Here is a 25,389-nt window from a genome sequence, read left to right as displayed (position 1 = left end):
ACCTCCAGGCGAAACAGACATTCCCATTCTGACAGCTAGTTAATGATCTTCAACAGGTAAGCTGGTTGATAGCCAGAATCCAGATCCCTTCAGAGAGAAGTTGACAACACCAAACCCACCATCATAACTACTGGTAGCATCTCCACAGACAGTTACAGCAGTAAAGGCTGACTAAATCCTACTCTCACCCTTCAGAGGAGGCCAAGGGCAGGTGTGTGAAGTGGTGTGTGTCAGCAGGAGGCTTGTCCTGCTGTTCTAGGGAAACTGCATGCCTTCGTATGACATTAGGAAATTGGGGCCTGTTATTCCAGAACCCATCATTAAACTTATTTAAAACCTAATAATGCTTTAAAAAGTGTACTACTTGCCTTAGATAAAGTTATCCTTGAAAAGCGGGCTCTTAAACAGCATTTCAGAGCTTTTAACTCTTCCAAATGCCTAGCATCGGTTTTTCTGATAGAACAAGACTAATACAAGACAAATACAGCCTAAACTTAGCAGTTACACAAAGCAACACGTCTCCAGAAATATTTTCTGTTGATTACAGTAAAGTGTAGGTAACACAGCAGGGATGTTTCATCATCCCATCGACCCCCACACACACTCAGCACACCCAGCCACCCCTGGTGCAGGACTCACCCAGTCGGGACGTTCGCTGAGATCCCCTTGCTGCAGACCCACATCTGGAGAGGGTGGAGAGTAATCCTTCACAGGGGTGCTGTACTCCACAGGTCCCGTTCCAGGCAGCGGCAGCTTCAGCAGCGGGTAACTATGATTAAGACATAAGCAAGAAACATCGTGCTTTGGTTTTAGCTGGGCTTTTAGACAGTCTCCAAGAAGAGCTCAAAAAATGAATGGGACATGAAAAGTGAGCCCGCTTCAGCTAAATCCAAACTCTGCAGGACGGGAGACACCGCTGCAATACAAGAGGGCATTAGCTCTCATAGGAACTGTTGGATGTGTTTCCCCAACACAAGAGATAATTGGTCTTTTTCCCTTGGAAAGGGCTAACTAAAAGTCCTGCGAGAAAAAGAAGGGTAGTTCTTGCAGGACCTCACCTGAATTACTCTCCATCACCTGAAAGTTAGTAGTGCTAAAAAGATTAAGTACAGCCATATGTCAACTACTCTGTAGCCAGCACAAAAATGAGACATTCGTTGTATTCAGATGGCTGCTTTCCTGACACAAACCCTGTACTAATCACCTAATTTTCTGCATTAAGATTTAAACTATTTCTGATATTTGTCATTAACTTCATTGGTCCTCAAAGGGCTTTAAAGCAATAAGACAATAGTAGCAATAAGACACCAAAAGAGCTATGAAATATTTATATTCTTGCCCCTTTGCTACTACAATCTTCAGATGATTGTAGCAGCTACCCCACAACAAGCACTTCAAACTATTTGAAAGCTGAGGTATTGAGGTTTCAGAGAGTTTAGAATATTTTTTTTAGCTCCAGAGGTTCTCAGAAGTGATTAAAACTGTATTAGAATTGAACTGGTGGAAAAAGCAAGACTGCTGTTACAGAGATAACCAACCAACAAACTGCAATTGTCAGCACCAAAATGAACCAGAGAATATAACTTCTGTGTTTTTGTTGTCTGATGCACGGCTATCTATCAGGCCTTAAATTTCTGACATATTTTCCTGTTTATAGCTGAACTTTTCTTGCAATATTGCCAGAATAAATATAAAGGCCTTGGAATTGTTTTCATGCAATACTCTGCCCACATCGTTAGGGATTAGCTTGAATCATCAAAGGCTATGGAGGGGACAAGCAACAGCTAAAGACAAGGCTTCAGAATAAACAACACAACAAAAGGCTGAAAAAGAACAACAAAATCAGAAGTAAAGCTTGTCATATTCGCTATTTTATTAGTCTGACAAAAATACAACATCTAATTATTATCATTTCATTGTGCAATGGGAGGGAAGAGAAAAAGGAATAATAAAATCAGGTCATAATACATGAGAGGTGAAAATGCCCAATAAAAGCCACAATCTGGAGACACAACACAGCCTCTCTTCTCTCACAAGCAGCAATCAGTTTTAGTCCTTCTAAATGACACGTAGCACCTGCTTGTCACAAATGATCTGCTGAAAACAAAAGCCCATGGGAGATACATACAGCAATCATTCTGCGTCTGACTGAGATGGAGATACACATAAATTAAAATAATAAAATCAAGTATATGTGATAAACAAAGCAGAATGAGCTGAACAGGTGACCGAGGAAGAATGATTTTTTCACTAAATTATTTTGATGTTGATGCCTGAGTGTGTCCAGAAATGGAAGGAAAACACTTTAGATTCATGCTACATGCTTATCCAGAGGTGGATTTCCCTGTGCAATCACCTGTCAGTTTTAAGGAGTCAGAACAATAATCTTTTATAGAACTTAACTCATTTTAAATTAGGGGCACTGAATCTAAACAGCCAGTGCATTGCAGGAGTTACAACAGGACAGCCTGAGGCTGGTTTTGCCTCACCAGCACCAGTGGAGCAGCTCAGGCTTCAGAAGTGATCTTGCCGCTTCTCTGGTTGAAGGTTCATCTCTAGGACCAGACTATTGTCAGACACACCGAAACAAGCAGCGCCTGCTGCTGCACCTTGTCGGGAAGCCTCGATACCCAGAAGCTGCGGGAAATGCTGAAAGCAGTGCAGCTGATGGTCGGATCTCCACAGTCCGTGGTGAAGACCTGACCACTGCCAGAGGTCACAGCTATGGCACCAAGTAAAGGGTGATGGAAACACTGAGCTCTTCCAGATGCTGAACATTTCACAAGTACTTTTTCCCAGTTTAGCAAGATTCAGCTAGCCCTGCACACAATCCTACCTTCAAAATCCTTTCAACTCTTGCTGTCTTTCAAAGCAAAAATGCCCCAAATCCTGGCAGAGGTGTAATGCATTATTTTTCACTTCCTGAAGGCCTGCTGGGATGCAAGGATTTTGCCCTCTTACTAATTGCTAGCTAGGGAAAACTCTTTTCTGTAGCCAGAGATGAAAGTCCTTTCAGTGGGTGCAGTGAGCTCTGCCTACAGAAGCAATAAATGGCCACCCCCCAGGAAGATGACTGCATCCTCCCTTTGTCCCAGTCACCCACATCTAGCCTACAGAACAAGTAGCCACCCTTCCTCATCCTGCTCATTCCATATAGCACCCCTAAATCCAGCATGAGCAGGGGGGTTGGACCAGATGACCTCCAGAGGTGCTTGCCAGCCTGACCAGCCTGTGCTAGCACAGCTAGTCCAGTGGAGGCCACCAAAATGGTGATGTGGCAGGAGAACACGGTGCAAAAGGAGATAGTGGGTTAACTGGACTCATCCAGCCTGGAGAAGAGTGAGGACGGAATCTAAAATGCAGTCTTCAGCATGGTGAAGATGACCCCCGACTTGTTTCAGGGTTGCACAGGGAAAGGACACAAGCTGCAGCAAGGGAAATTCCAATCAGACGTACGGAAAAAATTCTTCACGAGAGCAGCCAAACACTGGAAAAGGGACCAGAGTAGCTGTGGACTCTCCATCATGAGAGATATCCAGAAGTCAACCAGACAGGGCTCCAAGCCTAACTTTGGGGTTGTGCTGCTTCAAGCAGTGACCTCCACACATCACAGACCCCTCCACTGTGGAAGGGATCTCTGGAGGGCTCCAGTGCAAACTCCTGCTCAAACCAGGGCCAACAAGAGCAGGTTGCTCAGAGCCATGTCCCGTCTGGGTTTGCATATCTCCAAGGACTGAGGTCCCACAGCCTCTCTCAGCACTTATTCTAGTATTAGATAACCCTCATAACAAACACTTTTTTCCTTGGATCTATTCAGAATTTCCTATCTGTCCATCACCTCTTGTCCTTCCACTGTGTACCCTGAGAAGAATCTGCCTCCACCTTCTCTACACCCTCCCATTAAGTAGTTGTAGGCCAGCCGTAAGATCACTGCTTAGAGCTGAAGATACTCAGTCTCCTCAGCCTTTCCTCCTCCATGGTACTCCACAGCTGCCCACTCCGACAGCTCTGCTGGATGTGTTCCAGCATGTCAATGCCTTCCTCATACTGCAGAGCCCCAGAGTGGATGCTGGACTGTGGTTTCACAAAGGCCAAACAGAGGAAAGACTTCCTTCCCCTTAACCTTGCTGGCTACCCTTGCTAGTGCAGCCCAGGACGCAGTTGGCCTTTCTGCTGCAAGGACACGCTGCCTGACTCATGTCCAATTTGTCCTTTGCTGCAAAGCTGCTTTCCAGCCTGTCCTGCTCCAGGAACTTACTCCATCCCAGGCGCAGGACTCTGCATTTGCCTTTTTGCCTTCGCTGAGCTTCCCGAGGCTCCTGTCAAGCCATCTTCCCAACCCATCAAAGTGTCTCTGAATGGCAATCGTGCTCTCCACCATACTGACTGCTCTCCCCCAGCTGGCATGATCCACAAACTTGGTGAGTGCACGCTCTGCTCCCTCATCCAGGTCATTAACAGCGATGTTAAGCAGACCTCACCCCTGTTCATGGATTAGAAGGTTAAGATGAACTGCTGGCAGAGCTGTGGGAGCAGCAACTTGCAGCAGAGGGACAGAAGAGCTGGGAAAGGTGAATGATCTAAATTTCCACAGCTGTCTGCAAAATAACAACCTGGCCATAACCATAGATGTTTTGTCAGTATTGAGTGTGTCACATCAAGCAATTCTGGATTCTGTTATGCCCTTTCTGTGCTCGAGGCCACAACGGAAGGCCTTAACATGCCAGCTTACATACCACAGAAACATGGAAAAAAGTATTTCTATGTTTTAAAAAAACTAGCCTCTGGAGATGGTTGTCAGTTGCTCCACCATGTTGGTTCTCAGCCACTAGTATATTTACATCTGAATAAAACTACTTCATCAGCAAGAAACATGCCTGTTGCCAGAATGGAGAGGAGATGTGTGTCAACTCCTCTACTATTGAATGATTTCCTCCTACATATGTACCTGCTGTTCACAACAGCCTTGGGATTAGCTATGGAAGCTATCTGAGAAGTTCGGAAGGAGGAAAGTTCATCTAAATAACGGCAATCTGTACACAGCTTCCAGCTGGCTCAGGGTTACACGAGGCCTCAGAGAAAGACGCAAGACAGGACAGGCTGCCTGATGGCAGCTAATAGGAAGGTTAGCTGAGAATTCAGTATTTGTTTTTCCTGCTGTTAAAAAAAAAGTTTAATTTTCCATCAAGGGGAAGAAGCGAACCACTCCCATCCTGAAGTGCAAGCCACCTCCCAAAATACATGACATAGCAACTCACAGCTCCCTAATGGCTATTTTTAAATGACTAAGGGTTTTTCTTTTTGTTTCATTGGGTTTTGTTTCTCATGTTAGGATTTTCAAACTTGTTCAAAAAATTTGAAAGTACTTGCAAACGCAATAGAGGAAAGAGTAAATGGCATTTCTTGGAAGACTCAAAGGCAACAAAAGGAGGGGAAGAACAAAAGGAAAATTTCTGATGGAAGAAAGAAAATAAAATCTGGAGATGCCTGTGCGCTGCTGAGGACTATATCCTACTGCAGCTGTTGGCAAACCAAGGCAACCGAGACTCCCATATTCCACTGTCCTCTTCAGGCCTGTGGTCAGGGTAGATCTGTTGATACCTAAATTAACTTCAGCATTTACCTGCAATTTGATTAGACCATGAATATGGAACAGGATTTATGCTGTAGGAAAAGATCTGTATGCCCTCTCCAATCCATATTTTTAATCCATCCCTACAGCAAGCAAGATAAGCAGCATCTAACACTGCAGTTACTCAAACCGTTTGCCTCTTGCTCGTGTGATACAAAACAGCGTTAGATTTTCTCTATCCAATCTAAAGTTTTCTGCGGGCCACACTGATGGGCTCCCCTTCAGCTGCCTTTACACTTCCACGCTGCTCAGTCAACAAAAGCCATGTTGCCAAGTAACACAATTCTTTTAATTTCCCTATAAGCGAATGAGTCCTAATCCTAATACTCATCACTGCTAAAGACAGTGAGGCATAACACTTCTCAGTCATGGCTCTACTCTTATTGGTTATGACCTTCATCAGGAGCAAGAGCTTTTGTCTTTGGTGATATTGTCTTCATATTTTGAAAGAGCATTGATTTAGATTAGATATTAGGAAGAAATTCTTCACTGTGAGGGTGGTGAGGCACTGGAACAGGTTGCCTAGAGAGACTGTGGATACCCCATCCCTGGCAGTGTTCAAGGCCAGGTTGGATGGGGCTTTGAGCAACCTGGTCTAGTGGAAGGTGTCTCTGCCCATGGCAGGGGTGTTGGAACTAGGTGATCCTTAAGGTGCCTTCCAACCCAAACCATTCTAGGATTCTATTCTATATTTTACTGAGACTAGAAGAGCTGTGGCAGCTGCAGTATTAGAAGACACTGGTGTGCACCCATCAGGAACAGGACTTCCTAGCAGATTGTCTGGCACACAAAAAAAAATATGCTAGAACTACTTTCTATTATAATCCCCATTTTCAGCAACTATCTTCAGAGAAAAGGCCCCACAGGAAATCCACGTGTAAAAGATTTAAATAAAAGGTTAAAACAGACCCTGATGTCTGTACACACCTATGTTTAGCTCCTATAGTCCTTATTGCAACATGATCTAGATAGTGTAGATTGCTCATGGTATTGTTTGGCAGCAGAGCTCAGGAACAAGACCTACTATTGGGAGTCTTTTCAAAAGGTCCCTCATCTTGAGCCAACTACAATATAAACTCATATCACCATAGGGGAAGCAGGGACATATATTTACTTATATCACAGTGATATTTGAAGATTCATGTTTATGAAAGGTTTTGAGAACATCTGATGGAAGAACACAAAAAGTATGCATTCTAGATCACACTTACAGTAAGTTATTTCAGTAAGATGCTAAAACATTAGTTCTAGAATTTACTTAGCCTTATACAGGCATGCGATACCAGCTATCTTGTCAGTGATACCTGAGACAGACTGACAGCAGAGATAAAAAAAGGACAGAGTGAGAAAGAACCACCCAGGGATACAGAGAAATTCACTAGACCTACTACTTCAGACATCAATGTTAGAGCATCTTTTAAGTAAAGAGATACTTAAAAAAAGCAAACCAAGAGCTGCTGATGAGTTGTCAGAATCATCCTGGCTTCCCACAGTCACTAAACGCTGCAAGGATTGCGAGATGTGACAGGCCTAAGTGATTTCCATGTGCACTTCTTACCAAAGGCAAGAACTGCTCCAAGTGAGTTACAGTGATTTCTAGCACTCAGGTTTGAATCTCCTCACATTTCTCTTTGTTAGAGATTTTTTTTACCATCAGGGAAAGAGGTGAACACCCAAATGGAAAGCATAGAGAAAGGAAGGAAGAAAAGTAGAATATAAAACAGGTGACAGGAAAGCTCAAAAAGAAGTTCTGGTTTTGAGAAGGGTTCTTTTTGGATGCTCACATGACAGTGCACCCTGACACCCTTCTGCAAATCCAAAATATGGGAAAAAGAGATCATCTACAAGTTGGTATTGCTGAATTCAAGCAATAGTGCATTTTAGTTACCAAGCATGAGGTAGGTTCAAGCAAAAATGTTCATCCAACTACTTTACATATTTTCAAGACAGCTTAAAGGGCCAAGATGGAGAACTGCCAGGTCAGCCCAAGGCAGCTGGCAACTCAACAGAACTGCAAACCCTACAACTGCATATTTCTCCTTCTCAGAATCAAAGCGGAGATCTCCACCACCCCAGAACAGTCTTCAGCTGCTGAGTATGAAGGAAAATGGAGAGCTGCCAAGTCTTAGGTAACAGGGAAGGTGGTGATATATTGCCTTAAAATAGCTACCACCTCCATTTTGCACACTGTAGAACAAGCTTTTAGCCTGTTTCCAGCCTAAACTATTGCACAGATAGAACAACCTGAAAACCCATTGCTAATGAGAGATATGAAATTTGATAAAAAGGGTCTTGCCAGAGGGTAGAGAGAGCCAGATATCTGGCAGCAACAGTTCCCTTTTAGCCTTGGTAAGTGCACAAACAATACCTGTTTCTGAATAAATTATGTTTGCTTTTGCCCTGTTTCCCACTGGCAAGGCCCTCAAAAATCCACACTGCAAAAGTAAAGATTCCCCTTGCTCCATGCTGCCAGTTTCCTTTTTTCTGCAAATCAGAACAGAGGTCTCGCCACACAGAACTTGCTTCTAGTTTCACCATGCAGGCCCACAGGGGACTGTATTCTCTATGGATTTGGAACATGAAGAGTCTGACAGCGACTCACCTCCTCTGGTTATCACACAAGATAGTACAAACCTGTTAGAAAGTGATATGTCCTTTTAGAAAGAAATATATCTATGCACACACACACAAAAGGGCTCTGGTTCCAGCCAGTTCTACCATTCTTTAGTAGAACTAGCAGAACCTAGTGCTTCAGTCAAATAATGAACCCCTGCAAAGACTCACCCTGTTTAATTCTCCTAAACCTGCTTCAGAGTCAACTGTTTGATTTTAAATTCTTACTTTAACTAAAACCTATTCTTCAGAACTACACAGGAATTTCAAATTTACCCTGATTACCAGATTTATAGGTATCATCTGTTCTTCTCTGAGCTGGGGAGGAGGAGCTACTCTTGTGTCAGATAGGCTTAAGTGGCATTCTCATTCTGCTAGGGGAAAAAAAAAACCAAAATTATACACTCAGCTAAGTTTGTCCCTGTAAAGAGCAGGAATGTTTCTAAATGCAGATCCATTTAAGTGAGGTGATGAAAATTAATGTCACCTCCAAAGGGATACATAGTAAAACAAAAAGTTAACTAACAAGCCCTACACCTCTCAATAGCTAGTTCAGCAGAAACCACTCACTGTGAAGTAAAAACTAATACAACTTGGATTTTCAGACTTTTAGAGTAAGAATGAGTCATAGGCATTTTTGCTTGTGCTTTGAATATTAATTTATTAACAAAACCAGATATGCTATGTCTTGTCTATAGCTGACATTAAAAATAGTGTCTACACAAAATACTTCCAAGGTTAAAGACAGAATACATTCAAACAACCTATAACAGACACTCTGTGGTGACTGTGCTACCTGATCCTTGGCGACTGACCTTTTAGGAACAGGAGAAACACCCACACATTAACTGTTGTCACATTGATCAAGAACCAGAACTGATGCTGAATAAAGTGCGGACCACATGGTTTACTTCACCTTTTAAAAAAGTTATCTGAACGCAAAGATGGTCAAGTTTGACTGAGGTGTGGGGGAGGAAAATGAGAACAACTGAGTTAATTTCCTTCTCAGCAACACTGAGGACATTATTAGGTCCTTCTCTGTTGATAAAAGTCAGTATGAACCACTGGATCACTTGTGTATCTTCTTTCCTCATTAGAAAGACCTGTAGTTCCTACTACTTAATCGATCCATGCTTGTTTCAGACACTAATCTGCATTACTATGCAAACAGTGCTGAGGGTCTCTTATCAATCATGTTGGACAGAAACGCTGCCTAAATGAGCTTCTACCTTGAAGCTGGGCCTCGATTTTTTTCCACCAGCTTCTTTCTCCAAATTTCAGCACATTTCTCACTCATTTTTGCAGTGAGGTGGCTGAGATGAATCAGTGAGATCTGTCTTAAGAAAATGGAACACTTCTGAAGAGCACAAACAAATTCCAGCACTAAATCAGTGCCAAAGACCATTACTCAGAATCCTCACGATCTGACTGCATGAAAAAATGCAGATGTGACACTTTGTGGCCATCAGCGAGTTCCTGCCCCCAGCCAACAGAAAGTTTCCACAGGAGGTGGCCGTCCAACAGCTCCCTTAAGCAACTGACTGCTGCGGCTCCTGCAGACATCACCCAGCCCACGCTGTGTGCTGAACATGCCCCACAGCTGCCAGTTTTGTGTTGCAGAAGGCTATTCAGATGGATGTAGTCTAAAACAAATATACATAAAGCTAGCTGTGCTGGGTCAGACCAAGAGTCCGTCTGCCCAGCAGCCTATTTCTTACAGCGGCCAATAGCAGACACCTAGGAAGGAGTAAGAGAATAGGGCGAGCATATAATGTATGAAGTGCCCACCAGATAACACAGTTCCAGGACTTAACTTCAACCTAAACTGAGTTAGTATATTAACTAAAAATTAATTTTCCCAAATACTTGCTAAAATACTTTTGAAGTCTCCAGCCCCACCCCACACATAGCCAGCAGTCACTGAGATGACTGTTGATCACTTCTTTTTTCCTGTTATTTCACACCATTTTATATATTTGGGCATCCTGATTAAAAAACAAATTATAGCCCTTGTGTTGGCCTTGGCACCTTGCTGCCCCCCCCCCCCCAAAAAACCTATAAAACTTTACCATATCTGATGAAAACACTTGTTTAGAAGGATTCTAGTGCAGTACAGTCTGAAAAGCTACTGAATATCTTGCTCCAGGTTTATGCGGTTGTAGTCCCTACCCATTTGTTAAGGGATTAGCGTTCAACAGCTATAGTTGCACAAGCCACAGAACTAACAACTGTGTGCAGCCACACACCACAAACATCAGATTATTCCACACAGAGCAAACAAGGACGAGGCATCTCAGACTTCTTCTAAGGATATTTATCAAGTGCTCACTGTAGAGAGCAGCCCCTGAATTTGAGCTCTGGCAAGAAAATACCCAAATTATAGTACAAACCAAGGAACCTGAAATACAATATACTTGGTAATGTAGTGGATATAGTAAGTTTTATTTCTTGTTTTAAATGAATGAACAATATGTGGACTCCAACTGCAAAGCTACCTAGCCCCAAGAAAGCAGGAGTTACTCTCAAATCACTTCATAGCAAGGATGTGTGTTCCCTTCAGCACCACTTCCTTTTTCAGCTTGGGGAAAAAACAGAATATGGAAGGAAGGAAGCATGGCAGGGAAGGGGACACTCCTAACACCTTGATAAATCAATGTGACTCTTACACTGGAGAAATTGAAAAGGGGGCTTCAAAACCATTCTCCTAAATCATTTTGCATCGCACAGCTCCTTTACAAACTTCATAGGCAGACTAGAAAGCGCACAGATAGAACGACAGACAGTTGAGGCTGGAAGGCAGCTCTGGAGCTGGGCTAGGCTAAACCTGCTTGGAGCAGGGTCAGCCACAGCAGGTGGCTCAGCACTGTGTCCAGATGGCTACTGAGTACCTCCAGGAATGGAGCCTCCACCACCTCTCTGGGATACCTGCTCCAATGCTTAACAACCTTAAAGTAAAAAATTGTTTTCTTATAGATAAAGCAGATCTTCTGTGTTTCAGCTTGTGCCCATTGCCTCATGTCCTGTCACTGGGCACCCACTGAGTGGCAAGCCTGTCTCCGTTTTCTTTACACCCTCTCTTCCTGTATTTATATATGGTGCTAAGATCCCCTGAGCCTTTTCTTCTCAAGGTTGAATAGCCACAGTTCTCTCAGCCTTTCCTCATAAGAGAGATGCTCCAGTCCCTTCACCCTCTTTATGGCCCTTTGCTGGACTTGCTCCACTAATTCCACATCCTTCTTTACTGGGGAGCTGCCCAGCACTGGACCCAGCACTCCAGGTGTGGCCTCACCAGTGCTGTGTAGAGGGGCAGGATCACCTCCCTCAACCTGCTGGCAACGCTCTCCCTAATGCAGCCCAGGATACTGCAGGCCACCTTTGCCACAAGGACACACAGGGGGCTTGAGTTCAATTTGGTGTCCACCAGGACTTCCGGCCCCTGTTCTGCAAAGCTCCTTTCCAGAGAGCTGACCCCCAGTCTGTACAGACATCTGGAGTTATTCTTCCTTTTACATTTCCTTGTGTTGAACTTCACGAGGTTCTCTGCCCACACAGCCATCTGGTGTATCAGCCACGCTTTCTAGTTTTCATCCAGCCACTTCATCCAGTTTTCCACTTTCCGGTTCATGACATATGAAGTTTGTATCATCTGCAAACTTGCTGAGGGTGCAGTTCACCCCATTATCTAGGTCAATGATGAAGAAGTCAAACCTCAGGCTCAAACTAAGAGGAAGATTTGAAGACCTCAACCCAAAACTAAACTCAGTGTCCTGTGCACCCACACCCTGTTGGAGTTCAGTCTTACCACACTGAAATGTACTCAAGCATAGAAGGGCCGCACTCTGGAATAGTTTTGACCTTGTTAGTAATGTCACTTCTCAAGCCAGAATTAACACCTAGTTAACACAGAGCAGCTCAGAACAGGAACTGAAACATCCCTAAAAACTGCTTCCAAAGAGGGAACACTTCACCCACGCTGCAATCCCAATTTTTTGCCAAGGTACACTTGCTCTCAAAGGGTGTCGTCACAGTATTTCTAAACCCCTGTCTCTTCTAGGGCAATTATATGCTTTTCTAATGAGTTACTGAAACTCATTATTCACTTTATATTTGATGGTGTCTTGGACAAGCTTCTGCGGTCTAAAGGTAACCAATAACTGCAGAATCTCAATTACCAGCACCAAGTAATGCAGATACTTCCACAAATACACAATCACAAGTAACTAATCTGCCAAAGACAACCTGGTTTGAAGCTTCAAGGACTTAGTGCAAGACACCGTAATTCACACTGCTCTACACATATGACTACAAAGACAGGACAGATACAAGTTCTGATGTAGGGAGCACAAGGTTCCCAAGAAGAATGAGGACAGCTGCTAGTAATCCTAGATCAGATTTCCTCCTGTCCGGGAAATCCTAAATTTAGGAAAGGGAGTAAGCATGCAGTTTTCATTTTGATGCCTCCCAAAATGCAACATTTGTGTGGATAAACTTTTTACACTGAAGCAGTTGTCTTCCATTCCTGCATTTACTCGCAGGCAACAGCACCTGAAAGATAACTGAAAACAGGAGTCTAATACCACTGAAAGCTCTGATGAAGCAATTAGCAAGCAAGAATGCTGTGGCATGGCGATTCAGGACTCATGGTGAAACTCTGTTTTGGCTAATGCAGGCCTGACACGTGAAAGCGGCATCCAGCAAAACTGAAGTCAAAAGATAGAGCCGTTACTTGCAACTATATCAACAAAGATAAACAGAATGGAGAATCTGCTTGCTTGGCCCTTGTAGAAGCTTCGTATTTCTACAGAACAAGAGATCTGAAAACAAAACTATTATCATTGCCAGTTACAAGAATTAATATGAAGCAGTGAAAAAAGTCAGGAAAGCAATGCCTCAATTGCTGCCACAGCCTTGAAGAGTCACGGGCATGAAAAGCAATCTCACAGGTTTTCAATACCTGAAAAATGATCACTTTGATAATCTTTTAACTGTAGATGTGAAAGAAGTCTGTCTTATCCTCAGCGATGCTCAAAGAAAAGTTTACATCTGTATCAACACAGGTGGAGCTTTTCTAAAAGCAGAGATCACCACACAGATTTTGACCAAAAGAGACAAGATACTTCAAATTAAAAAGGCGAAGACGCAATCTATATATGCACATGTGTCTCTGCACAAATCTGAGCACAAAAGTTCTCTCAACTCCAGTAATAATAATACCTCATTGGAAATGATTAAGAGGCCCATGTAACATTTCTGAGAGTGAAACTGCATTCAGTTGCAACTCGTACCCAAATTAAGAGTCCATAAGGAGAGTAAAGAATTTACAATAACACACAACACATGTGTGCCAAGGCAAGGGCTGAAAAAGAAGAGTACAAGCTTAAGGGAGAACAGAATAGGCAAGTATGGAGAGAGAAAGATCAACTTTCCTTCTCCCCATTATTAATTCATGGTTGGAGTCCACCACCAGGTGTACTTTTATTTTATTTATTGCTTTACTTCACTTATTCAATTAGTTTTTACTATTTACTTATTAAACCACATGAAGATACTTCATCCCTGCCTTTTCTTTTGTCCCACAAAAAGAGATGATAAAAACCTATTAAGTTTAAAAAAAAAAAACAAACAAAAGAGCTGCTGGGATAGCTCACAAGACAGGGAAACCTGAGCACGTTCATGGTGTTGCTATGAAAACCCACAAAGCAGCAGCACCCTGTGACAGCAAGTACTTTGCGTGACTTACCAGCAGGCGAGAATACAGAGACCAGTAAAGAGGATGATGGGGATGGGGTAGGAAGCACACAACAGCCCGTGGTTGTAGAACGCCCGCGATATCCTCTCGCGCAGTTTTTCAGTCAGGGTCATCCTCAACTGTCGTCACCTAGTTGCCATCCCGGAATACATCAGGGGGTCAGGCAATTCCAGCATGTGCAACGCTTCAGCAAAGGCACTGTATCCAGCTAGAAGTTGGAAAGAAAGCAAGTTCATGTGAAAAATAAATAAATAAAAGGAAAATAAACATTACCAACTTGTTTTAGAAAGACTTCCAACATTGTACCTCCTCAGAAGAAAAGGGAGAAACAGACACCACACACTGAGCACTTGCTATGAGCCTACAGGCAATCCGATCAAATTATTGGGTTTTGCCTAGGGAAAGGAAGGGCAGAAAACATAAGCAGAGAACAAACACCAGCTGAACAGACAACAGGCACTGCTGCCATGAGCTGCTGGTCAGAGAACACGCAGGAACAGAGCTAGGAACCAAACTGTCTGAAAGGAAGGAAGAAAAGGAGCTTAGCAGTAAAAGAATTAAGCAGTACTCCAAGGAGATGCCAAAATGCCAATTAGAAAAGAAGGACTGAGGCTAGCTGTCAGCAACGTGGTCTTAAGGGAAGTGCTCTTGGACACAGACTGAAGCGCTTTCACTGCTTTAACTATTAGTAACACACTAGTAACAAGAGAAGAGACCAGAATAGGCTTTACAGCTAAGACAATCTAAAGAAAGTTATTTTTGCATGGGGAATGAGGGAGGGAAGCCTAAGTAGCCACAGTTCAGAAGACTAAGCCAGAGCACACTACACAGTAAAATAAACTAACGCAGGTACTTCTTGTCAAAATGTATTTTGATTTGACTCTAAGACTTAGGACCAGGCCATCTACCAAGCGCAAACTGAATTGCAGATGTCAGAAGCGGACAACTTAAACTTGCAATTTGATTTGCAAAGTATAAAAATATGCAATACATAAAGCCCTTAGAAAAGGTTAAGATAATACATTAAAACAAAGCACAAAACAAATTTCTAGGAAAGATGGAGCAGAGGAAACCTACCCTTTTTTTTTTTTTTTAAATCTCAGGCTAAACGCAAAGCATGTGGTTCACAGCAATGTTCTGTGAAGTAAAAAGCTTGAATGCAAGACAGATTTTTTTCATACAGTTCAAAGCTATGATCATCCAAGATTTTTATATTTTAATCTGAGAGGAAATAAATACATTTTTCCTGGCTTCTCCAGAATAAGACTGGGACAACAATAAGAGACCCAAAGCATATGAAATAAACCATTTTGTCCACAGGAAAATGCCATTAATGGTTGTGCCAGAGAATTCAATACAAGACCTAAACCCAGGCTACCCATTAAAACCAGCTGGTCACTTGACATTTTGAACAATTCACCTTTACCATCTTGAATGTAAAGAATAATAGAGCAAAAGGTCTGATGGGTTCACACAGGCAAGAAATCCATCAAGGGTTTTTATACCAGGTGCTGTCTGGTTTTATATTCTTTCCTAAGCACCCACTTTCAACTGTATGGAATAGAACACATGAGGGAAGACAAACCCTAAGTACAACCATCATGCTTTTAATTTCAGATTAAATTCTATTTAATGCCCACAGGACTATTTTACAATGATCTACCTATTTTCTTCCTACCAGTAATGCAACTAAAAATAATCAGATTTTGAGCAACAGAAGCACCAATACATTGGCCTAATGACCAAGCGGAAAACCTGGATAAATATTTTTGCTCATACCTTTTAGCAAGGCACTGTATCTTTCCATAAGAATCAATATCAACTTTCTTAGTCATAGACAATTTCAGTTTGCCTGCAGTCCAGCACCAGCATGAACGTGCCAGGATTTGGGGAGAGGGGAGGGATGAGAAGTGTGCTCTTGCTGCCTGGAGACCTTGCAATGCAAGGGGTAAGGCCAACAAGCTAGCCAAAACACTACATACGTGGCATTCATGCAGAACAGAAAGGTTTTGTCTTATAGTCACACAGAGAACCTAAAATATGGTACCATGCAAAGGAACAGATACATGGTGTATAAGAATACATTTAGAAGTTGTAGAGATTACATCAGAAAAAGCTTGGGTTTTAACCTTTAGGCTGTTTTGGTCCAGTGGCAAATATGACCTGTTCAAATCAACTCCAAGGCAAATGTTAAAAACAAACAAACAAAACTAAAAAATTGTTTTTAAAGGTGCACTGAAATCACCAGAAACATGGACTTTCTATTCTGGGTCTCAGGAGTGAGTAGAAAAATAGATTTTATTTTAAAATTTGAGTGACCAAGCCCTCTTCCAGAGCTGTTCATAGAATGGGAAATAATGCAGAAACTTCCTGCGTACACAAGCCTACTACTTAGAACAGACCATTGAAAACAATAATCAAAAAATACGTTTTGAATATATGGCAGTAACTGAACTGAAAATCCACAATCTGTGTTAGCAGAATTGGAAAGGAAGTTGCAAACAAGTATATTGGAACCAAAACATTCAGGGCTTCATCTCACTGGTGATTTTTCTCAGCATGAGTCTTGCTAGAGCTAGAGCATGTTATATTGGGGCTCACACAGACAGATCGTATTCCTAATCTAAGGGCAGAAGACAAAAAGCAAACATGAAATAATCCTTAAAAGCAAACCCACACTGAGCACTGGTTTTCAGCACCCAGACTCCATGGCTGTCCCATCGCAACAGAAGATCTGATCCCTTGTGACAGGGTGCAAACTAACCTGATTGCCCAACCTAAGCAAGCAGAGAAGGGAAAAAATGAATATGCTTCATATCACCCCCATTTACATCAGTAATAAAGTTTGAATGCTGCAAGTGCAAGAATTGGAATTATGAGAAAAGCTTCAAGCACTAACCAGTCACAGAAGGGGGAGGGAGGGGGCAAAACCCCCCCAGGTTTAGACTACTTAAAAATTCAAGCAGATACACATAACATACACAACATAAAGCGTAGGTCAAACGTGAAGAAAAATTCTCATCCCCAAGAGACAGCATCCGCGTGGCAGCATTAGAACAAGGAAGGCTTAGATGTACACTGTGCTGGCAAAGCTGGGCCACTGCTGCTTCCCCTGCTGCCTGCTATGGGCAGCTGATCTTTGGCCTGGGCCAGACCTTGAGAGCCAGCTTCCTCACACGCTGGGCAAATGCCACCCTGGCTTCATTCCCACCGTTCAAGTACATGGCATTTGATTCCCCACCTTTACCTTAAAGTGCAGCTAAGCCATCATTTCTGATGCATGCAGATCTCTAGAGCAAAAGCCCCTCCCTGTAACTAAGCGGTGACCTGGGTGTCCACAAAAACCTGGGTGTTGCAGCCTGGAGAGAAATGACTGAGCAGATCTGATCTTGCTGTAGGGCTGGGTGTCAGGATTGGACCATCCCTTCTGATCCCTGTTCTATGAGTAACTTGGGAAAAACACAGATATTCTACTTCTGTGGCAGAAATATGTCATGACAGGCTCTTTGACCAGCCTCACCTTCTAACAGCAATTTTGGTTATTAGCATTGCATTGGGAACAGTTTCTACTAATTGCAAAAGAGGAAAACTTCGTATTTACTTGCTTCACCTGATGTGAAATATCAGCATTCATTAAGAAGAAAACATTAAGCATTCCAAAGCTAATATTTGCTTATTAGTTTTTTGGGGGTTGCATATTAAATTCTGAAATCTTTATTAACTTTATGCTACAACAGTGCTCATAAAAGTTTAAAGCAGGAACTGTTCCTATTCAAAGTCATTTTTTGCAAACAAATATTAGCAAACTCAAAATAAACACTCTGATTTTAGGACAACCGTGAAAGGAGAACGCATTCAGAGTATTTCTTTCCTTTTGCATGACTGCAAATCCAAGACAAAGTTTGACTGGAAACAAGAGGACATCAGGATGTTTCCTTAACCTTGCAACACAGTATGTTGCATTTCTGGTTGACTTCAGGTACAAGAGACAGATATACAATGAAGTTCAGAGATAGATCATAGGAAACAAAAGCAAACAGCAGGCTTGGAAGAGCAAGGTTTGGCTTTTAAAGTCTCTCCATTTCCAAACTAAGCTACACATTAAGCAATTGCTTCAGCTCTCTAGTCCCTTCTCCCATTTACAGAAGCGTAAAACATTATTATTTCCAGGATCACACAAATTCAGCTATACACGAGTGTGATTTCAGTTAAGATGCCTTCCCCACACAGACACATCCAATTCCAACATTTCATGTAGCCGCAGCACCTCCCACAGTAACTATTACCCGGGGGTCGGCCGGAGCAGGGGTGGGCTGGGGGAGCTAGGTTTGGGGGCCTATGGGGGGAGCATAGGTCCGGGAAGGACACCCTGCACCGAGGTTACTCATCCATGCCTCGAGAAACAGATTTTTCAGTGCAGCCTTGCAAATGTTTCATGAGATGCAACACAATGCTAAGGCCACAAATTTGTCACAAACTAAAAATTCAGTGCTGCAGACAGAAAACAGAATTCAGATTATAACAAATTCACAACACCTGCATACCTGCAGAAGAGTGAATTAATCTACCTTGTAAACAGAATCTTTTCCCCCATTCTTGTGTTACACAGAGGACAAAAAGCAATTGCTGAAACAATCCGATTGCCATAGTCTAATTGGTAATTTGCTGCACACCACAGCAGATTATATTGTATAAAGGACTAAGCATACTTTACAATCAGGGTGCTACAGGCACGCACACATACCACAGCTCAGACATGCAGGCATACCACAGCTCAGCTGGTAGGAAGGTCCTGAACCAAATCCTGAAAATCTTGATAGTCTGTGACTAGTTGATGTGGTAGCACAAGCCAGGTGAAGAGGAGACACCAGAGCTAGCATCCTCCACTGCCACCCAGCGTCCCTTGCTCTTCTGCCCACAGGAGCTGTTCTGCTAACTCCTCCAGGGAGAGTTTTCAGACAGCCTGGCTGTTACACCATGCAGGTCAGAAAACCACAGTGCTTGTCAGCTGGGACGCTGTTTTCCTCTGAAGCCCCTTCCCTCACCCACAGACAGGAAGGAAACTATGACTAAAAACTGAATTTTTTTCTGACACAATGTCATACACCACATCTTTGTACTTTTTTTGGGTGTACTACACCCTCTGACACACACACACGCACACTTGCAGATGAGTTTCTCAAGTAGCAAAAAACTCCTCTCATACATAATGCTGCAACTCTGGAAGAAGGGCTTCTACCATCTCATCAAGAGAAAGCACAATCATTTATTTGGTATTCATTCACAACGCAAGACAGGCAGAGAAAATATTAAATGCCCACAAACACTCTTAGAGCCCCAAGGCCACCTTTTGCCAAGCTGATCCTTATGCTGATTAGAAAGTGTGTTATGTTATATACCACTTCATATACTCCATGCTGACTGCTGTCATAAGACAAAGCAACTTTTCAGCCGGAATTAAGCACCAGCATCGACACATAAGAGCACTGCATCATGCCACCTGCTCCCTGCCGCTGCCTCAGCATACGCCAGCACAGCAGTTCGTCATCCAAACCCCTCATAAAAACCAATTCTGGCTCACTGTAACTTCTCGCTACTTAACAGTATGTCAGGCTCTTCTATTTCCCACCTGTCCGAGAGCTGAACAGATGATTCACTTTCTACTTCCAAAGCTTTTCTCTAATGAGGAGCTTGTGGCGGCCAACTCTGCACCAGGTAATGAAGCTGCACTGAAGCTGAACCCAGACAACTTCGCAGGCATGGCAGCACGGCAGAGGCTGGCAGGGACCTCCGGAGATCATCCAGGGTGACCTGGGGCAGGTTGGTCAGGGCCATACCCAGTCAGGTTTTGAGTATCTCCACCGATGGAGACTCCACAGCCTCTCTGCAACTGGTTCCAGTGTTTAACCACAGGAAAAGAGCAGATGCCAAAGTGTTCTCCAGAGGTTAGTCTCCCAGCATGTTGTACAAAGCCTCTACACAGAAAGACTTGCACTGCTGCTTCACACATGCAGCACTGTTCATTAAGCACACATCTAATCAGTCTTAACACAACACTTTTGGTAGCCCACTATATGGTTCTACGAGCTTCACTACGTTTAAGAGATATAGTGCAAGATCTCTACGTACATACAGCAGCCTTCCCCTCCCCACCTGTACCAGCACATGAGGTTTGCAACACTCAGACACAGAACCAGAACAGCCTCTTAACATTTCCTTACTAAATGAGTGTATGACCAAGAGAGTCCAAACCACAGTAATACTGAAATGTGCCTCAAATGCAAGAAGAAAGAGGTGGCTATTCCATAGTATTATGCTCTAGTTTGCTGGCTCTACTGCGAATTCTGACAAAAACCAAGACCGACCAGCAAAGGAAGAAATGTAGAATTTCTTGCAGGAAAAATAAACTCCAACTAACAGATGCTGAACAATACTACTTTTCCCAAGACAAAAGCTTTTATCTCACTTAACAATAGCTACATGCTCCAAATTCTTTACATTTCTGCCTGAAAGCATTTTACAGCCTTCACAGAAAGCCTCCCTTTACCACTGAAGTGCAGGAAAATGCCGCTAATAGCAGCAGCTCAGACAACATGAGCCCACTGTATGCTTAGAGGCAAAATTACCGAATGTATGAAAACTTCTCCCTTTATAATAAACAGTAACCTGTTTTTTTAAAGTATGTTCAGCATCAGTTTTCCATAAAACGTTCTTGAATCAGGCCTTAGCGTTAGATGTCATAAAAACATATGACTGAGCTAGTGAAGAGTGGAGGCGGGGGGAGAAGGGAAAAAAAGAAGGAAAAAAATATCACTGTTCTGTAGTAATTTTTCTTGCACTTCAATACATAAAATACTTTGCTCCACCTTGTTGCCTATAGCAAAGTCCTATACCTAAACTTTCAACATGAATTTTAACATTTAAAACACCAAGCTTGGTAAAGTAGGAACAAACCCAACATGGTCTTCCTGTCCCCCCAAACCCCTACCACCAGCCACAGCATCCCCCCTGGGACCTAACATGTCAAATGCATGACCTGTCTCTCTGACATACCTGTTCTTTAGGAGGGGAAAAGCACATCACATTACTGTAGCAGGCCCAGATCAGATGCAGAATTTCAGAAGCTTTCCTGCCAAGGCTGTGTATCTGGGGAAGGACAGGGGAGGAATGAAGGGGAAAGAAGAAAGAGTTTACTAAAAATTAGGATTTATAAAGGTCACTCAAGTCACTCTCTGCTGTTGCCAACAGAGCAGATCAATTTGACTGCTGTTCTCTCAGCACCTGAGGGCAAGGCGGGCGTATGGACCATTAGCAATAATTCACCCTCCCAATGCTGCAGTCATCTGCCACGTATCCATCAATCCAACACAGGCTCCCAGGAGACAGCAGAATCAGAGTAGCAACCTTCTGCCTTCAAAGTTATCACAAAACAAGTGGAAACAGCAGGATCGATGCTGCTAGAGACAAAACTAGCCCAACTACTTTGAATTTGTACTGTCAAATGAGAAAATTTTTGATCTGGGCTCCAGTTGAGATCTTGAGCCACAGAACAGAGGGTCCATAGGGGATAATATCATATCCCTGTGCCACCTCCTCCATGTGGCAGCACTTCCGCAGCCTATGGAGATATATTCACACACACACGTATACCTACAGGACACAGAAAGCAGAAAAGCAACAGTGATTGCCAACACCGAGTCTACTGTCTGATTCACAGTCTCCACTCGACCTGCAAATGTCTCTGACCTCTTTTCAGTCCTCACTACAGCTATGATTTCATGACAATGCCAGAAAATCAGCACCACAAACCCCCTGAAAACAAGTGAAATCAAAGAGTTTCCCGGCAGATGCAGAAAACAGCCCAATGTTAGATCACTCACACACCAGCAAAGAAAAAAGCAATTTTCTTGCCCTTTGTTGGACTGTAGAGATGCTTCATATCCTCAAGATGCTAGAAGCTATCACCACTGTGATCCCCTCAGGAAAACGACAGGTGTCAGCTGCTGCAGGAGCTCTCACATCCCAGCACCAGTAAAAGGGAGAAGGGGAAGGAAGAGAGGAACAGCCCTCAGGAACCCAATTCTCCCACTCCCCAAGTCTGACTGACCCAGTGTGGATTCTCCTCCAGTGAGGGCCAGGAATGAAGCATTCTTCTGAAGACTTCAGAGGTGGGAAAACAAGAAATATGCTCAAAACACTAACCTCCCTTCACAGAAATGCTACACAATCAGCTCTAACCCCAAGTTCCTATTCTCCACTTGCATTCCCATGGGAAGAATAATGGGCTTTGTGCTGTGAAAGGACACAGAGGTCACGAGGGAACAGAATGCTTCCTATGGGAAAATCATGACCAGTGTACTAACCTCCTGGAGACTGGTGTCTGGAATGGGTTAATCCTGACACTGCTCTTTCAGAAACAAGGCTCCAGAACAGCCTGTATGTTCTCAGTTGAGTATACTTCATAGAGGGGTACTTTTCACATTCAAAAAGTAGAAACTCTTCAATAAATTAGATTTCAGGCTGCATTCCCCCATTCCAGTTATATGGCCAAAACAGTATTTAAAGTCTGAACAGTTTTTGAACCGAATTTCAATACACAAACAGTGCACCTAACCAGGCACATGCTCAGCGCAAATCTCACCTTCCTCTGGTCAGAATGTGGTCAGAAACAAGCTAGTTTTGACAGGAACTGACCCTCTGAGTTCTCAATATAATAGTATAACATTGCATTGCGAGGATCAAACATCTCCAACATACCCTTCCCTTCTCATTTATACTTCTCTGAAGACACCTCAAAGCTGTTCGCACCGGTCTAACGTTTGGACCATGTGCTCTAAACTTGCTTGGCAACTCATTTCCCTCAGTCAACTAAAAAAAATAAACCACCAAAACCAAATAAAAGCATGCTTGCCAGGAACTTAAGAGGTTTAAGGATCAAAGATTTACGCACATCTTGACAAAAAATTCTATACAAATTAACAGTAGCCACTCACTTGATTCTCACCTTTTTGCCCATTTTCTTCCCCCAAGAATATTCATTTATGTTTTAAGAGTTTAAAAATCCAGAAGCTATCTGAAATAGACCCCATTTTACAAGTGGTATTTCACTCATTTTACAAACTTTTAATCATATCTTGAAATGCTTAAGTAGCAACAACAGAGAAACACTGCCACAAAGATTCAGAAAGAAAGCACCTAAATAATCTTAACATCCCAGACAATATATTATCTGCTACCAAAGAAAGGACTGGCATTCAAAATAAGTTTCCAAAACTATTTTCAGGACATCTTCTGCACTTTCATGCCAAAAGAGAAGAACCTGAGCTAACCTCCTGCTTAAGAGTAGCAATTCATTGAACACAGTTTCTGTCAAATGTCCTTTCTGGCTTCCTAAAATACTTCTGACAACATTGGTGTGAATGAAGTGATAGGATGTTCCACGTGAAGAACTGTAAAACACAGAAGTTTGGGGTATGTAACAAAAATAGAAAGTATCCAAATTTAGAAAAAAACAAGTTTACTACTCTTTTTGCATCCAGCCAAAGGAACCTTACTCACCTATTAAGTATACTGACAGCTTACCAAACACAAGAAAACATCTCCCAATCTCTTCTTCCTGACCACAGAGTTCTTGCCCAACCTAGTTCTTGTTAGCAATGATCAGGTCTCCACTGTCAATTTACTACACAGAAAGAAACATGATCATATGAGACAGCTTCTCCCTTAAAATATGGGCTTAGCCTGTTTTAGTACCATCTATTACAATTTCATAAATATTATTAGTATATACCTGGGACAGGGCAAGTGATGGAGATACATGGTAGCAAACCTGCAAAATTAGTTAGGACAGGTTAATCTAGAGAAGAAAAGATGCAGGATATACACGATAGAGGGAATCCCCAAATTTAGTTTCCAATTTTGGCACTAAGCTGCTGAGCAGCTTTTGGACAATGGCTTGTCCCTTCTAGACTCATTTCTCCCTAGTCTGTAGAAGGAAAGAAAATTATACCAATTCCATTTAAAAATACTGTGAAATATAAAGCTAAGAATCACAACAAAAGCTGCTACTGTAAATATTAGGAAGCTATGCATCAAACTCTTACTTTCTTCACAGTTTCACCAGAACCTGCTCTTCTAATGAGCATGCCAAGCAGCGTGTCAATTCTCAGCCAGATAAAGTCTGTAAGCCCTCCAGAAAGCAGTTGCTTTGTTTGTCAGTGAACCATTCAGAGGATTTCTAGCTAAGGTGGATTTTTCCCACAATACCAATCTATCACCTGCAACTGAATTTTAAAAGTACAACCACAATGTTATATTTTTTCCAGGCCTTAGGCAACTGAGTAGTAAACTCCTACTCTAATGAGATAAAGAGGCAAGAGAGACCAATCAGATTGCAGTGTTTGGCTTTTAATTTAATTCTTGAATTTTTTACTATAGAAAATAGACATTTACTTAGATAAATAGAATAGAATTCCACAGGTATAACACTATAATCCAAAAACTACCAGGAGTTTTGGAAAGGATATGAACTCTCAAATGCCATCCAATACACAAACTTTAAACAACGGTAGTCAGAATGTCTTTCGAAAAAGACTTTTTCAAGCGCCTCATAAACCTCCTCCACCATCGATTAGCAATGACTGTACTGACCTGTAAAGTGGCAATTCCTTCATTTTATCAAAAGAGTTACTGAGTTTGGAACTTGCCGTCCAACACATTTTACACTGAACTTCCCTGTCAATAAGATCAACACCAACACCAATTCTTTATTATTCAGTCCACTAAAGGTTCTTCCAGTGTTATTTTTGCTGTATGGTTAGTTCTGTAGCTAGTACCTTGTCAGCCAAGCTCAGCTCAGGTGGTGTGGCTTTAGTACACTTCTCCCTGTTGGTATCATCATGGCAGGGCTTACAGAACCAGGCTGTAGCGTAATTCCTTAAAAGGTTCAACAGAAATAAAAAGAACAAATGTTTGAGCTATTATCTGGTTAGAGAGCATTAGGTCTGATTTCCTTCATGTGTGGCACCACCTCAAGGGGACCAGACCTAAGCAGTACCTGAATTAACTCTATATTTAAAACTCCCAACAAGCAGAGCTGAAGACGTGTCCAAATGATGAAAATACAGAGAGAGGTTCCTGCACACTATGTATGAAAACATTATACATCAGGTCAAAAAGAAGTCTGAGGAACTACTGGGAAGAGTCATAAGAACTAATAATAAATGCTAGTTCAGATACCATGAGCAGCTAGTCCTCTGGAGCGTCTGTAGGGCCAAGAGATGATCAGGATATAAAGGGAGAACGCAGAGAGAACAGAAAACCATAGAAGAAAAGCTAAATAAAACTTGAGTTTATCTTCAGAGAGGAGAAGTTATGAGGCAGAGGGGGGCAGGGA

General features: G+C 42.5%; 1 protein-coding gene across 7 annotated transcripts in view; it reads right to left on the bottom strand.

Annotated features, from left to right (window-relative positions):
• The window catches only part of SCAP (SREBF chaperone), a 70,461-nt gene that overhangs the window by 32,822 nt on the left and 12,250 nt on the right, over positions 1-25,389 (bottom strand). For 4 of the 7 annotated variants that reach the window (XM_075042705.1, XM_075042696.1, XM_075042665.1 and 1 more), the window contains 2 exons: positions 13,986-14,202; positions 640-769 (listed from right to left, as the gene is read on the bottom strand). In XM_075042705.1, the coding sequence (XP_074898806.1) occupies positions 640-769; positions 13,986-14,107 (252 nt within the window). In that variant the 5' untranslated portion in view covers positions 14,108-14,202. Of the gene's footprint in view, positions 1-639; positions 770-13,985; positions 14,203-21,047; positions 21,141-25,389 lie in introns of all 7 variants that reach the window. The other 3 variants (XM_075042675.1, XM_075042656.1, XM_075042685.1) reach the window with 2 other exon arrangements.

Source organism: Buteo buteo, chromosome 2, assembly GCF_964188355.1.
Source record: "Buteo buteo chromosome 2, bButBut1.hap1.1, whole genome shotgun sequence".
Taxonomy (NCBI): Eukaryota; Metazoa; Chordata; class Aves; order Accipitriformes; family Accipitridae; genus Buteo; species Buteo buteo.
Note: the sequence above shows the minus strand (reverse complement) of the source record. Positions and strands in the feature narration are given on the sequence as shown.